Source organism: Phocoena sinus, chromosome 1, assembly GCF_008692025.1.
Source record: "Phocoena sinus isolate mPhoSin1 chromosome 1, mPhoSin1.pri, whole genome shotgun sequence".
Lineage (NCBI taxonomy): Eukaryota > Metazoa > Chordata > Mammalia > Artiodactyla > Phocoenidae > Phocoena > Phocoena sinus.
In genome coordinates this window covers 156290231-156304521 of record NC_045763.1, presented here as the reverse complement: position 1 = coordinate 156304521, position 14291 = coordinate 156290231, and the positions used below count along the sequence as shown (strand labels likewise).

The 14291-nt window shown below is 40.5% G+C and overlaps 2 protein-coding genes across 2 annotated transcripts; both read right to left on the bottom strand.

Annotated features, from left to right (window-relative positions):
• Nucleotides 1-487: 487 nt before the first annotated feature.
• On the bottom strand, nt 488-793 carry LOC116744175 (signal recognition particle 14 kDa protein-like). The gene has a single exon (XM_032613561.1). It carries the CDS (start codon nt 791-793, stop codon nt 488-490), a length of 306 nt encoding a protein of 101 aa, XP_032469452.1.
• A 679-nt stretch (nt 794-1472) lies between these two features.
• MAP1LC3C (microtubule associated protein 1 light chain 3 gamma) lies at nt 1473-11828 on the bottom strand. Its single transcript, XM_032621082.1, has 4 exons — nt 11771-11828; nt 11609-11664; nt 2462-2568; nt 1473-1692 (listed from the first exon to the last, which is right to left on the bottom strand). Exons 1-4 carry the CDS (start codon nt 11826-11828, stop codon nt 1473-1475), a joined length of 441 nt encoding a protein of 146 aa, XP_032476973.1.
• Between the last annotated feature and the right edge of the window lie 2463 nt (nt 11829-14291).

The following is a 14291-nucleotide window of genomic DNA, read 5'->3' as shown; positions in this document are numbered from 1 at the left end:
AATTATACAGCAAGCTGGGAAAAATACCCATGAAATAACACAACTTTTTGTAAAACTGTCAGGTTTCAATTCCAGTAACCCATAAGACAGGGCTTAAAGCCTGTTCATAATCACATCATTCCAAAATGAGGAGCTATTGCCAGAAACGTTTTATGGGGTGGGAAAAGGAATAAAAGATGGTCAGTGCTGATAAATACTGGTTTAATGATACAGTGCTCTTCACAGACGGCTACAGAGACTGTAAACTATTATCCAGAAACATACAACCATACAACACAGACCACTTAGCCAGGCCTAAATTAAACTGGCTTCTTGTAACTACCCTGTAAACACTACAGCCCTTCCTCCATCCAAAAATGACCCTAATCTCACATGAAAACAGTCACTGTAGGGGAATCAGAAACCCAGCTTTGTGGCCAAAAGTAAAAACCAAAGGAAAAATAGCAATTCAGTGGTTAGCTGGTGAAAGCGGGAAACCTGGTGCCCTTCACTGCGCTGCTTTGCTCTTCTTACTCTGGCTCTTTTTCAGCCCATCCATGTTAGCTCTCAATAGGTTTGAACAAGCCATCTGAAACGTATTCACTTCTTTGGAGCTCACCCCAGTGCTGATCTTTTTCCCACCAGTAGCTCTTAACAGACACTTGTTTTCTGAGGGCTCAAAGCCCTTCCTTGGAATGGGTTTAGCTCGACCATCATACTTCTTCAGGGTGATGCACACGCTGCCCGACAACCGGCGCTTCTGGAAGAGCCTGGTCAGCTCCGTCAGGAACTGCTCTCTCTCCAGAAGCACCATCCTGGCGCTGCTGGCTCCACTCTGTCAGCATAAGCCCCAAGCCCCATAATAAGGATTTAAACACAATTCATTATTTAAAAAATTCTATTGCAAGGAAAACTAATCATTTAAATTATTTGAAACTGAGCAGTAACAATTTTGGCATAAATCTGTGTGGCATAGACAGACTAAAAGAATATAAGGGGAAATAACCGAGTCAAGTGAATGCTGTGGAAATAACAATAATCTCTTTAATGACACAGATAAGACCGCTTCCCCTCTGTGCCCATCCCCCCACCATCCCCACCATGAGGCAGTTCACACTGGTTGCATTAAGCTCCATGGAGACTATCCACACACCTCAGGTTCTCCATGCCCGAACATACACGTGACTCCTGCCCACAACAGGGAGATCAAACCCCTCAAGGGACTCTAGCCTGGCTTCCACCAGAGGAGACGCTTAAAATACCTCCCCAGCTCATTGCACAAGTTAACCACTTAGAAAAGACTTACTATTTACAAAATTCTCAAGAGCCACCAAAGAGCATGAGCACAAAAAGCAAACAGGGCAGGCATTGCCTCACTGTCATGGCTGGTGCTGATCACTGCAGGGCGCCCTTGCCCCCTGGACCATCACTGCACACACAGAAAGAGGTCCGTGTCTCCTGCCTTGGTGAATGCATTGGTTAGAGGATACGTATTATAGAGGATAGCAGGGCCTGCCCCCAAGGTTGCTCCCATCCTTGGGGGCTGCTGACCCCAAGCAGCCAAATATCTGGGAGGCATAGGTCATGTACATGAAGCCATCCTCATCCTTATAGTCCCTGTAGATCTCTGCCATGGTCACATTCATACTTCCGAAGTTCTTGTTGTTCACCAGCAAGTAAAAGGATTCAGTGGCCCCAAGGACCATGCGGCTCCTGGGTTGCAGAAGAGGGTGTGTGTTGGGGGTGGGCAGGAAGGGAAAAAGTTAACCTGGAAGGGAATGACCCCTGATCCATAGCCTTTCTTACCTCTGTCTGGCTAGTGTCTGGCCATATTGATGCCCAAGATGCCTCCACCTCCCCACTCTAGCCCAGTCATCCTCAAACTTTAGATTGTTTTGATAGCAGAGCAAGCTGAATCTGTTGGTAGTGGCTAGCCCTATCTAACCACCCTCAGACCATACATTAGAGGCACAGCCAGTACACCCCCAGTCTCAGCTAGGAGGGGCTAAATTTATGTTGTGGGTGGGAGAGGAAATAGTTTCAGAACGTGGTTAACCAACACTGGATAATCCAAAGCCCTGCCACAAAGGGGAAAATATTTAGAGGTAAAATGCTGTCACTGGGCTTTTAAAATCTTGAAAACAGAGGGCTTTGGACCATTTTCCAAAGATTCCTTTGAAAAATTCTTAGAGAAATTTGAAGACAGAAATTAAAACACAGTACCACTAAAATGTTGAAGCAAAAGAAAATATAGCTGGTACATCAAAATTGGGAGCTCTCACTTATTTTAGTGTTGTAGCAAGGTAATGGACATCTTTTAAAAATTGGTTGATCATGAGATCATCCTTTTTAAAGGCAGAGTTGAAGAGAAAAGGTGAAGCACAAATCCTTCTCCTTGTCTCTCTGCCATATCCCATCTCTCATTGTTCCAAAAAGCCCAGGGCCACACAGCACACACCCCCATGAGCACTTTGTTACCTACCGGATGACACTGAGGAACTGGGTCATGGTCAGCTCCTGTGTGACCAGGAACTTGGTCTTGTCCAGTGAGGGCAAGAGCTTCTCCCTGGGATAGCGCTCCACTGTCACCTGTCAAGAGTTTCGACCTTCATCTCTTCTGAAGAAACTGCCAAAGAATATGCCTCAGTTCTCTATGTCTTAGGAACTTGGAATAGAGAGAAGGAAGTCATTGGCTGGGTTCTTTTTTTGTGAACTTTTGAATTCTATTTAATTTATTTTTTTATACAGCAGGTTCTTATTAGTTATCTATTTTATACATATTAGTGTATACATGTCAATCCCAATCTCCCAATTCATCACACCACCATCAACCCCCCGCCCCCCACCACTTTCCCCCATTGGTGTCCATATATTTGTTTTCTACATCTGTGTTTCTATTTCTGCCCTGCAAACCAATTCATCTGTACCATTTTTCTGGTTCCATATATATGCGTTAATATACGATATTTGCTTTTCTCTTTCTGACTTACTTCACTCTGTATGACAGTCTCAGGATACATCCAAGTCTCTATAAATGACCCAATTTCATTCCTTTTTATGGTTGTGTAATATTCCATTGTGTATATGTAACACATCTTTTTCTTTAAAACATCTTCCTTGAAGTATAATTGCTTTACAATGGTGTGTTAGTTTCTGCTTTATAACGAAGTGAATCAGCTATACATATACATATATCCCCATATCTCTTCCCTCTTGCATCTCCCTCCCACCCTCCCTGTCCCACCCCTCTAGGTGGTCACAAAGCACTGAGCTTATCTCCCTGTCCTATGTGGTTGCTTCTGACCAGCTGTCTATTGTACATTTGGTAGCATATATAAGTCCATGCCACTCTCTCACTTCATCCCAGCTTACCCTTCCCACTTCCCATGTCCTCAAGTCCAATTTCTACATCTGAGTCTTTATTCCTTTCTTACCCCTAGGTTCTTCAGAAACTTTTTTTTTTAGATTCCATATATATGTGTCAGCATATGGTATTTGTATACTCTTTCTGACTTACTTCACTCTGTATGACACACTCTAGGTCCATCTACCTCACTACAAATAACTCAGTTTCATTTCTTTTTATGGCTGAGTAATATTCCATTGTATATAGGTGCCACATCTTCTTTATCCATTCATCTGTCGATGGATACTTAGGTTGCTTCCATGTCTTGGCTATTGTAAATAGAGCTGCAATGAACATTGTGGTACATGACTCTTTTTGAATTATGGTTTTCTCAGCGTATATGCCCAGTATTGGGATTGCTGGATCGTATGGTAGTTCTATTTTTAGTTTTTTAAGGAACCTCCATACTGTTCTCCATAGTGGCTGTATCAATTTACATTCCCACCAACAGTGCAAGATGATTCCCTTTTCTCCACACCCTCTCCAGCATTTATTGTTTGTAGGTTTTCTGATGATGGCCATTCTGACTGCTGTGAAGTGATACCTCATTGTAGTTTTGATTTGCATTTCTCTAATGATTAGTGATGTTGAGCATCCATTCATATGTTTAGAATAATATAAGATATAAGAATATTCTTATATCTGCTTCTGTGTTTGATCTGTTATGAAATGTTGCTTTGGTTGAGTTATATGAAGAAAATCTGGCCCCACATGTATTTGTAATTGGAAAATGCATTTTTATTTAATTGCAATTTTTCTTCTTTTATTTTACACCAAAATTCAACAAGTGGTAGTTTCTTAAAAGTTAGTTGTAATGTAGAATATGAAACCATATAAATTGACTTTTTATACTCTGTGTAACATTACAGTCCATTGGTCCATATTGTACTTTGTTTGCATCTTTTACTCATGCATGATTTTATAACATTGGCATTGATTATTTGGAAAATGTGGGTTTATTGAGCTGTGCTTATCTTGTGATTTTGTCTGTATAGCTTTGCTTTTACCATTTGTCCTAGGGTTCTTCCATCCAATTTTTTTGTTTTAATATAATGTTTAGTGCTTGATATCATTGGTGGATTTGTTTGTTGGTGTGGTTGCTCTCTTCTTTCATTCTGTTTAAAAAAATTTTTATATTTCTTATTTTAATAACTTCATTTTATGTTATTTTAGTTTTTTCTTTCCTTCTTTCTTTTTTTGTCCCTTTTCTTCTGAGCTGGGTGGCTGACAGGGTCTTCATGCTCCAGCCTGGTGTCAGGCCTGTGCCTCTGAGGTGGGAGAGCCAAGTTCAGGACATTGCTCCAGCAGAGACCTACCAACTCCATGTAATATCAAATGGCAAAAGCTCACCCAGAGACCTCCATCTCAACGCTAAGCCCCAACTCCACTCAATGACCAGCAAGTTACAGTGCTGGAAACCCTATGCCAAACAACTAGCAAGACATGAATACAAACCCACCCATTAGCAGAGAGGCTGCCTAAAATCATCCTAAGTTCACAGACACCCCAGAACACACTGGTGGATGTGGCCCTGCCCACCAGAAAGACAGGACCCAGACCCACTGACCAGAACAGTCACCATTCCCCTCCACCAGGAAGCCTACACAACCCACTGAATCAACCTTAGCCACTAGGGGCAGACACCAAAAACAATGGGAACTACGAACCTGCAGCCTGTGAAAAGGAGACCCCAAACACAGTAAGTTAAGCAAAATGAGAAGACATAGAAACACACAGGAGATGAAGGAGCAAGGTAAAAACGCACCAGACCAAACAAAAGAAGAGGAAATAGGCAGTCTACCTGAAAAAGAATTCAGAGTAATGATAGTAAACATGATTCAAAATCTTGGAAATAGAATGGAGAAAATACAAAAAACGTTTAACAAGGACATAGGAGAACTAAAGAGCAAACATAAAATGATGAACAACACAATAAATGAAATTAAAAATTCTCTAGAAGGAATCAATAGCAGAATAACTGAGGCAGAAGAACGCATAAGTGACCTGCAAGATAAAATATTGGAAATAACTACCACAGAGCAGAATAAAGAAAAAAAAATGAAAAGAATTGAGAATAGTCTCAGAGACCTCTGGAACAACAGTAAATGCACCAACATTCGAATTTTAAGGGTCCCAGAAGAAGAGAAAAAGAAAGGGACTGATGAGATATTTGAAGAAATTATAGTTGAAAACTTCCCTAATATGGGAAAGGAAAGAGTCAATCAAGTCCAGGAAGTGCAGAGAGTCCCATACATGATAAATCCAAGGAGAAACACACCAAGACACATGATAATCAAACTATGAAAAACTAAATACAATGAAAAACTATTAAAACCAGCAAGTGAAAAACAGGAAATAATGTACAAGGGAATCCCCATAAAGTTAACAACTGATTTTTCAGTGAAACTCTGCAAGCCAGAAGGGAGTGGCAGGACATATTTAAAGTGATAAAAGGGAAAAACCTATAATCAAGATTACTCTACCTAGCAAGGATCTCATTCAGATTTGATAGCAAACAAGCAAAAGCTAAGAAAATTCTGCACCACCAAACCAGCTTTACAGCAAATGCTAAGGGAACTTCTCTAGGCAGGAAGCACAAGAGAAGGAAAAGACCCACAATAACAAACCCAAAACAATTAAGAAAATGGTAATAGGAACATACATATCGATAATTACCTTAAAGGTAAATGGATTAAATGCTCCAACCAAAAGACATAGACTGGCTGAATGGATACAAAAACAAGACCCATATGTATGCTATCTACAAAAGACCCAGTTTAGACCTAGGGACACATACAGACTGAAAGTGAGGTGATGGAAGAAGATATTCCATGCAAATGGAAATCAAAAGAAATCTGGAGTAGCAATTCTCATATCAGACAAAATAGACTTTAAAATAAAGACTATTACAATAGACAAAGAAGGATGCTACAAAATGTTCAAGAGATCAATCCAAGAAGATATAACAATTGTAAATATTAATGCACCCAACATAGGAGCACCTCAATACATAAGGCAAATGCTAACAGCCATAAAACGGGAAATTGACAGGAACACAATCATAGTAGGGGACTTTAACACCCCACTTTCACCAATGGACAGATCATCCAAAATGAAAATAAACAAATAAACACAAGCTTTAAATGACACATTAAACAAGATGGACTTAACTGATACCTATAGGACATTCCATCCAAAAACAACAGGATACACTTTCTTCTCCAGTGGTCATAGAACATTCTCCAGAATAGATCATATCTCCTTAATCACAAATCAACCTTTGGTAAATTTAAGAAAATTGAAACCATAACAAGTATCTTTTCCAAACAGAGTGCTATGAGACTAGATATCAATAACAGGAAAAAATCTGTAAAAAATACAAATACATGGAAGTTAAAGAATACACTACTGAATAACCAAAAGACCACTGAAGAAATCAAAGAGAAAATCAAAAAATACCTGGAAACAAATGACAATGAAAACACGATGACCCAATACCTATAGGATGCAACAAAAGCAGTTCTAAGAGGGAATTTTATAGCAATAAAATCCTACCTCAAGAAACAAGAAACACCTCAAATAAACAACCTAAACTTACACCTAAAGCAATTAGAGAAAGAAGAACAAAAAACCCCCAAAGTTAGCAGAAGGGAAGATATCATAAAGATCAGATCAGAAATAAATGAAAAATAAATGAAGGAAACAATAGCTAAAATCAATAACACTAAAAGCTGGTTCTTTGAGAAGATAAACAAAATTGAAAAACCATTAGCCAGACTCATCAAGAATAAAAGGGAGAAGACTCAAATCAATAGAATTGGAAATGAAAAAGGAGAAATAACAAATGACACTGCAGAAATCCAAAGATCATGAGAGATTACTACCAGCAACTATATGCCAATGGACAACCTGGAAGAAATGGACAAATTCTTAGAAAAGCACAACCTTCTGAGACTGAACCAGGAAGAAATAGAAAACATAAACAGACCAATCTGAGGCACTAAAATTGAGACTGTGATTAAAAATATTCCAACAAACAAAAGCCCATGACCAGATGACTTCACAGGCTAATTCTATCAAACATAAAGAAGTGCTAACACCTATCCTCCTCAAACTCTTCCAAAATATAGCAGAGGGAGGACCATTCCCAAACTCATTCTACAAGGCCACCATTACCCTGATACCAAAACCAGACAAAGATGTCACAAAGAAAGAAAACTACAGGGTAATATCACTGATAAACATAGATGCAAAAATACTCAACAAAATACTAGCAAACAGAATCCAACAGCACACTGAAAGGATCATACATCATGATCAACTGGGGTGTATCCCAGGAATGTAAGGATTCTTCAATATATACAAATCAATCAATGTGATACACCATATTAACAAATCGAAGGATAAAAACCATGTGATCATTTCAAAGGATGCAGAAAGAGCGTTTGACAAAATTCAACACGAATTTATGATAAAAACCCTCCAGAATGTAGGCATAGAGGGAACTTACCTCAACATAATAAAGGCCACATATGACAAACACACAGCCAACATCGTCCTCAATGGTGAAAAACTGAAAGCATTTCCTCTAAGATCAGGGTCAAGACAACATTGTCCATTCTCACCACTATTATTCAACATAGTTTTGGAAGTTTTAGCCATAGCAATCAGAGAATAAAAAGAAATAAAAGGAATCCAAATCGGAAAAGAAGAAGTAAACTGTCACTGTTTGCAGATGACATGAGAACCCTAAAGATGCTACCAGAAAACTACTAGAGCTAATCAATGAACTTGGTAAAGTAGTAGGATACAAAATAAATGCACTGAAATCTCTTGCATTCTTATACACTAATGATGAAAAATGTGAAAGAGAAATTAGGGAAACACTCCCATTTACCACCACAACAAAAAGAATAAAATACCTAGGAATAAACCTACCTAAGGAGACAAAAGACTTGTATGCAGAAAACTACAAGACACTCATGAAAGAAATTAAAGATGATACAAACAGATGGAGAGATATACCATGTTTTTGGATGGGAAGAATCAACATTGTGAAAATGACTATACTACCCAAAACCATCTACAGATTCAATGCAATTCCTATCAAACTACCAATGGCATTCATCAGAGAACTCGAACAAAATATTTCACAATTTGTAGGGAAACACCAAAGACCCTGAATAGCCAGGGTCAAGAAGAAATCTTGAGAAAGAAAAACAGAGCTCTAGGACCATGCTCCTGGACTTCAGACTATACTACAAAGCTACAGTAATCCAGACAATATGGTACTGGCACAAAAACAGAAATATAGCTCAATGGAACAAGATAGAAGCCTAGAGATAAACCCGTGCACATATGGTCACCTTATTTTTGATAAAGGAGGGAAGGATATACAATGGAGAAAAGACAGGCTCTTCAATAAGTGGTGCTTGGAAAATTGGACAGCTACATGTAAAAGAATGAAATTGGAACACTCCCTAACACCATACACAAAAATAAACTCAAAGTGGATTAGAGACCTGAATGTAAGGCCAGACACTATAAAACTCTTAGAGGAAAACATAGGCAGAACATTCTACGACATAAATCACAGCAAGATCTTTTTTGATCCACCTCCTAGAGTAATGGAAATAAAAACAAAAATAAATGGGACCTAATGAAACTTAAAATCATTTGCACAGCAAAGGAAAACATAAACAAGATGAAAAGACAACCCTCAGAATTGGAGAAAATATTTGCAAATGAAGCCACTGACAAAGGATTAATCTCCAACATTTACAAGCAGCTCATGCAGCTCAATATCAAAAAAACAAATAACATAATCCAAAAATGGGCAGAAGACCTAAATAGACATTTCTCCAAAAAAGATATACAGATTGCCAAAAGACACATGAAAGGATGCTCAGCATCACTAATCAATAGAGAAATGCAAATCAAAATTATAATGAGGTATCACTGCACACCAGTTATAATGGCATCATCAGAAAATCTACAAACAACAAATGCTGGAGAGGGTGTGGAGAAAAGGGAAGCCTCTTACACTGTTGGTGGGAATGTAAATTGATACAGCCACAATGGATAACAGTATGGAGGTTCCTTAAAAAACTAAAAATAGAACTACCATCTGACCCAGCAATCCCACTACTGGGCATGTGCCCTGAGAAAACCATAATTTTAAAGAGTCATGTACCACAATGTTCATTGCAGCTCTATTTACAATAGCCAGGACATGGAAGCAACCTAAGTGTCCACTGACAGATGAATGGATAAATATGTGGAATATTAAATATTATACAATGGAATATTACTCAGCCATAAAAAGAAACAAAAATGAGTTATTTGTAGTGAGGTAGATGGACCTAGAGTCTGTCATACAGAGTGAAGTAAGTCAGAAAGAGAAAAACAAATTACGTATGGTAACACATATATATGGAATCTAAAAAATAAATAAGTTTCTGAAGATCCTAGGGACAGGACAGGAATAAAGACACAAACATTGAGAATGGACTTGAGGATATAAGGAGGCGGATGGGTAAGCTGAGAGAAAGTGAGAGAGTGGCATGGACATATATACCCTACCAAATGTAAAATTGATAGCTAGTGGGAAGTAGCCACATAGCACAGGGAGATCAGCTTGGTGCTTTTTGAGCACCTAGAGGGGTGGGAGGGAGGGAGATGCAAAAGGGAAGGGATATGGGGATATATGTATATGTATAGCTGATTCACTTTGTTATACAGCAGAAACTAACACACCATTGTAAAGCAATTATACTCCAACAAAGATGTTTAAAAAACAAAAACCCAAAAACAAATCCACCGACGATAAGCGCTAAAAACTATACTAAAAACAACAAAAAACAGACAGCATCCTAGGACAAATGGTAAAAGCAAAGTTATACACACAAAACCACACAAAGAAGCATACACATAGTCACAAAAAGAGAAAAGGAAAAAATATATATCGTTGCTCCCAAAGTCCACCATCTCAATTTTGGGATGATTCGTTGTCTATTCAGGTATTCCAGTGATGCTGGGTACATCAAGTTGATTGTAGAGATTTAATCTGCTGCTCCTGAGGCCGCTGGGAGAGATTTCCCTTTCTCTTCTTTGTTTGCACAGCTGCTGGGGCTCAGCTTTGGATTTGGCCCCGCCTCTGCGTGTAGGTCACCTGAAGGCGTCTGTTCTTCGCTCAGACAGGACGGGGTTAAAGGAGCAGCTGATTCGGGGGCTCTGGCTCACTCAGGCCGGGGGGAGGGGAGGGGTATGGATGCGGGGCGAGCCTGCGGGCCGGCAAGACACTGCAATAGCCTGAGGCACGCCATTTGTTCTCCCAGGGAAGTTGTCCCTGGATCACGGGACCCTGGCAGTGGTGGGCTGCACAGACTCCCGGGCGGGGAGGTGTGGAGAGTGACCTGTGCTCACACACAGGCTTCTTGGTGGCTGCAGCGGCAGCCTTAGCATTTCATGCCCGTCTCTGGGGGTCTCCGCTGATAGCCGCGGCTCACACCTGTCTTTGAAGCTCGTTTAGGCAGTGCTCTGAATCCCCTCTCCTCACGCACCCTGAAACAATGGTCTTTTGCTTCTTAGGCAGTTCCAGACTTTTCCCTGGACTCCCTCTCGGCTACCTGTGGCACACTAGCCCCCTTCAGGCTGTGTTCACGCAGACAACCCCAGTCTTCTCCCTGGGATCTGACTTCTGAAGCCTGAGCCTCAGCTGCAGTCCCTGCCCGCCCCGGCGGGTCAGCAGACAAGCCTCGCAGGCTGATGAGTGCTGGTTAGCACCGATCCTCTGTGCGGGAATATCTCTGCTTTGCCCTCTGCACCCCTGTTGCTGCGCTCTCCTCCATGGCTCCAAAACTTCCCCCCCAACTCCGCCAGTGAAGGGACTTCCTAGTGTGTGGAAACTTTTCCTCCTTCACAGCTCCCTCCCAGAAGTGCAGGTCCTATTCCTATTCTTCTGTCTCTTTTGTCTTTTTTCTTTTGCCCTACCCAGGTACGTGGGGAGTTTCTTGCCTTTTGGGAAGTCTGAGGTCTTCTGCCAGCGTTCAGTAGATGTTCTGTAGGAGTTGTTCCACATGTGGATGCATTTCTGATGTATTTGTGGGGAGGAAGGTGATCTCCACGTCTTACTCTTCTGCCATCTTGAAGGTCTCTCCCTGGGTTTTGTTTTCTCAAAGAACAGGATATCACAGGCGTCCCCTGAGGAGTTCAATGTCTTACCGGGATCTTGCCAGGGAACTTCACTCGGATTCCAGCAACTTCCTCCCTTCTGGTTGCTGTGAACATTTAAGATTAAATGAACACGTCAGCATGGAACAGAAGCCTGCACCTTCTTGTCTCCCTGTCTCAAGGGCCAAAACCCAGCTATTCTGAGAACTTTACCTGAGCTCTTTCTTTGCTTGAAAGGTCTGAGGCTTTGGCTTTTCTGTGGAGTCTGCATTTTGCTCAACAGCTGTGTCTGTGTGTGATTTAAAAAAATAAAATCTCAGGACCTAACTCATTCTTCCAGCTGCTTCCACACCGCCTGTAGGATCCCAAAGGAGGCTTTTATGTAGTGCTGTATGACATCAGCCTTCTCCAACCCTCCCTTTTCCAGATTCCCCCTCCCTGGGCAGGAGCAAGTCAGTTCTGAGAACGGGAATGGAACAGCCACCTTCTTCTGGTTAAAGAAAGTCACTTCGCTCACTGCCATTTAAAAATTTGTTTTTGCTAAAGAAATTAAGATTTACAATGTAGTGCATTGGTCGTCACTATAAATGGTCCTGTGAGCTAAGGAGTTATGGATAGAAACAGTCTTGTGTCAGGACATTTTAATACTATAGTAATGAAGTAAGTTGAAGATCAATTCACCTTACCCTGAAATATGCTGCTATTTTTCACAGTAAGAAATAGGTATTCCAGAACGGTTGAGTAATTTGTCCAGATAAAAAGATATAAAGCCAGAGTTAAAATCCAGGTGTGTATCAAAGTAATATTATACTCTGCAGCTTACCAACATATTTTGTCATATTTTTTGCATGGTCTAGGTAAATGTGTGTAGGTCTAGGAATGTGTGTAGAACACTTATCATACTCAGGATCTTACATTTAAAAGATGATGAAACTGAGATCCATGGAAATTGACTCACTGGCCTAGGATCAAATGGACAGAGACAGACCCAGTTCTCCTTGTTCTCAGACCAGGGTGTTCCACACCATCGTGCTTCTTTTATGTATTAATTATGGTTTTAGTGATTCAGCTTCCCCATTTGATGCCGACTACCTCCTTACCTCACATCCAGGAGCACAGTGGTCCCTCTGCATTATTTAGAGCCATCTATGTTCTGAGAATAAACAGGACCATTTGGATCTTCTCCACTGTCTCTGAAGGTACCATGATCTTCACGGGTCATCCCTGGTTCCATTCCATGCAGGACAGTGGACATTAAAAATTCTTCAGTCTAATGATGATGACATAGAGAAAAGTGACCGAACGTACTCCAGGTTTGTTGAGGGACAGAAAGAAAAGTAGGTTATTCTGCTCTTTACATAACTACTTTAAAACTTCTTTTTTTTTTTTTTAATTTTGCTTTTCCCTGCCTAGGAAACTAGTACAATTGTGGCTGGACTCACTCTGAGTCCTTTAGTCCAGAGGGAGGAGAGGGAACTTGGCTTCAGTAGTTAGAAGGGTGTCTTAGAAGGCCTCTAGAACATAGAGCCACTCCTCCATGGACAGCATCCTTCCCCGACCCTACACAGGCCCAGTGGAGTAAGTTGGGGCAATGACTTGAGGTGCTAGAATCCAGTTATGGTCCGACAGTCTTCCACAAAGATATGATTGCCTTGGGACCATTTTCTGTTCCCTTGCTTGAACTCCCCCTTCCTCCCCATCTCCCCCAATATCATCTAACCAATCCCTTAAGCTCTGGGCTTTCAAGAAGCCCAGAAGAAAGACTCCTACATACTTCATGCTAACTTTATAATATTTTCCTTTCATAGCTACTTATATTCTATTTGAGAAAAGTAATCATTATTACCATTAAATGGTTCTATGGTTAGGATAGGCTATGCAGTAAGAAATATACCCCTAAATTTAATAGCTAAACATAGAAAGGTTCATTCTCACCTACATTACAGTCCAGTACATGTAGGAGGCTCCCCGTCTGGCACTGTTCCAGAAGAAATTCAGGTGCGTATGCTGCTTTACACTTGCAATTCTGTCATCTCAAAGTCCTTTGTTTCCACAAGGTCAGATGAGAAAAATAGGTGGAAAAGACACACTTACACTTAGCCTTCTCAGACTTAACGTGCTTAAGGTGGTACCTATTGAGTGTTCATTCACCTTCCATTGATGAACGTTAATCATATGACCCTAGCTACAGAGAGGCGTCTAACATAATCCCTACTTTTTCCACCACAATGATTATACTCCAAGCAACTCCTATGTTCTTTATTAATTTTATATTTTAATATTCCACAAGAAAAGTGTGCTCTGGGAGTTATATCACTTGGGGCTGAACTCTGGATCTATCACCTACTGGCTGTGTGACCTTGTGCCAATTGATAAACCTCTTTGTCTGCCTCAGTTACCCTGTGCGTAAAATAAAAATAAAATCTACCTTGTGGGACCGTGAGCATCAAATGAATGAGTTAATATAGGCAAACACTTAGAACAATGGCTCGTACGTACAACTCAATAAGCATAAATTAATGTTTTCACCATTTGGTTGATGAATAGCCTGAGGATCAGAGGGGTAACACAGTCTATGAAAAAGACAAGGTCATTCTGGGCCACAGACTTGGCTTAGCGACATCATGAATGTCTTCATCATCACTATTATCCTTCACTGGAATAGGGAGGAAGCACACTTATTGTGTTTGACACCGTGCTTGCTAAACACTACCTATATTTTCTCAATTATTTC

Coding starts and splice junctions, on each gene's coding strand:
- LOC116744175 (XM_032613561.1), bottom strand. CDS start 793: ATGGTGCTTCTGGAGAGAGAGCAGTTCCTGACGGAGCTGACCAGGCTC.
- MAP1LC3C (XM_032621082.1), bottom strand. CDS start 11,828: ATGCAGACTCCACAGAAAAGCCAAAGCCTCAGACCTTTCAAGCAAAGA. Junction 2,569..11,608: donor AGTTCCCTGGCAAGATCCCG/GTAAGACATTGA, acceptor AACTCTTGACAG/GTGACAGTGGAGCGCTATCC. Junction 1,693..2,461: donor CAGTTCCTCAGTGTCATCCG/GTAGGTAACAAA, acceptor TCTGCAACCCAG/GAGCCGCATGGTCCTTGGGG.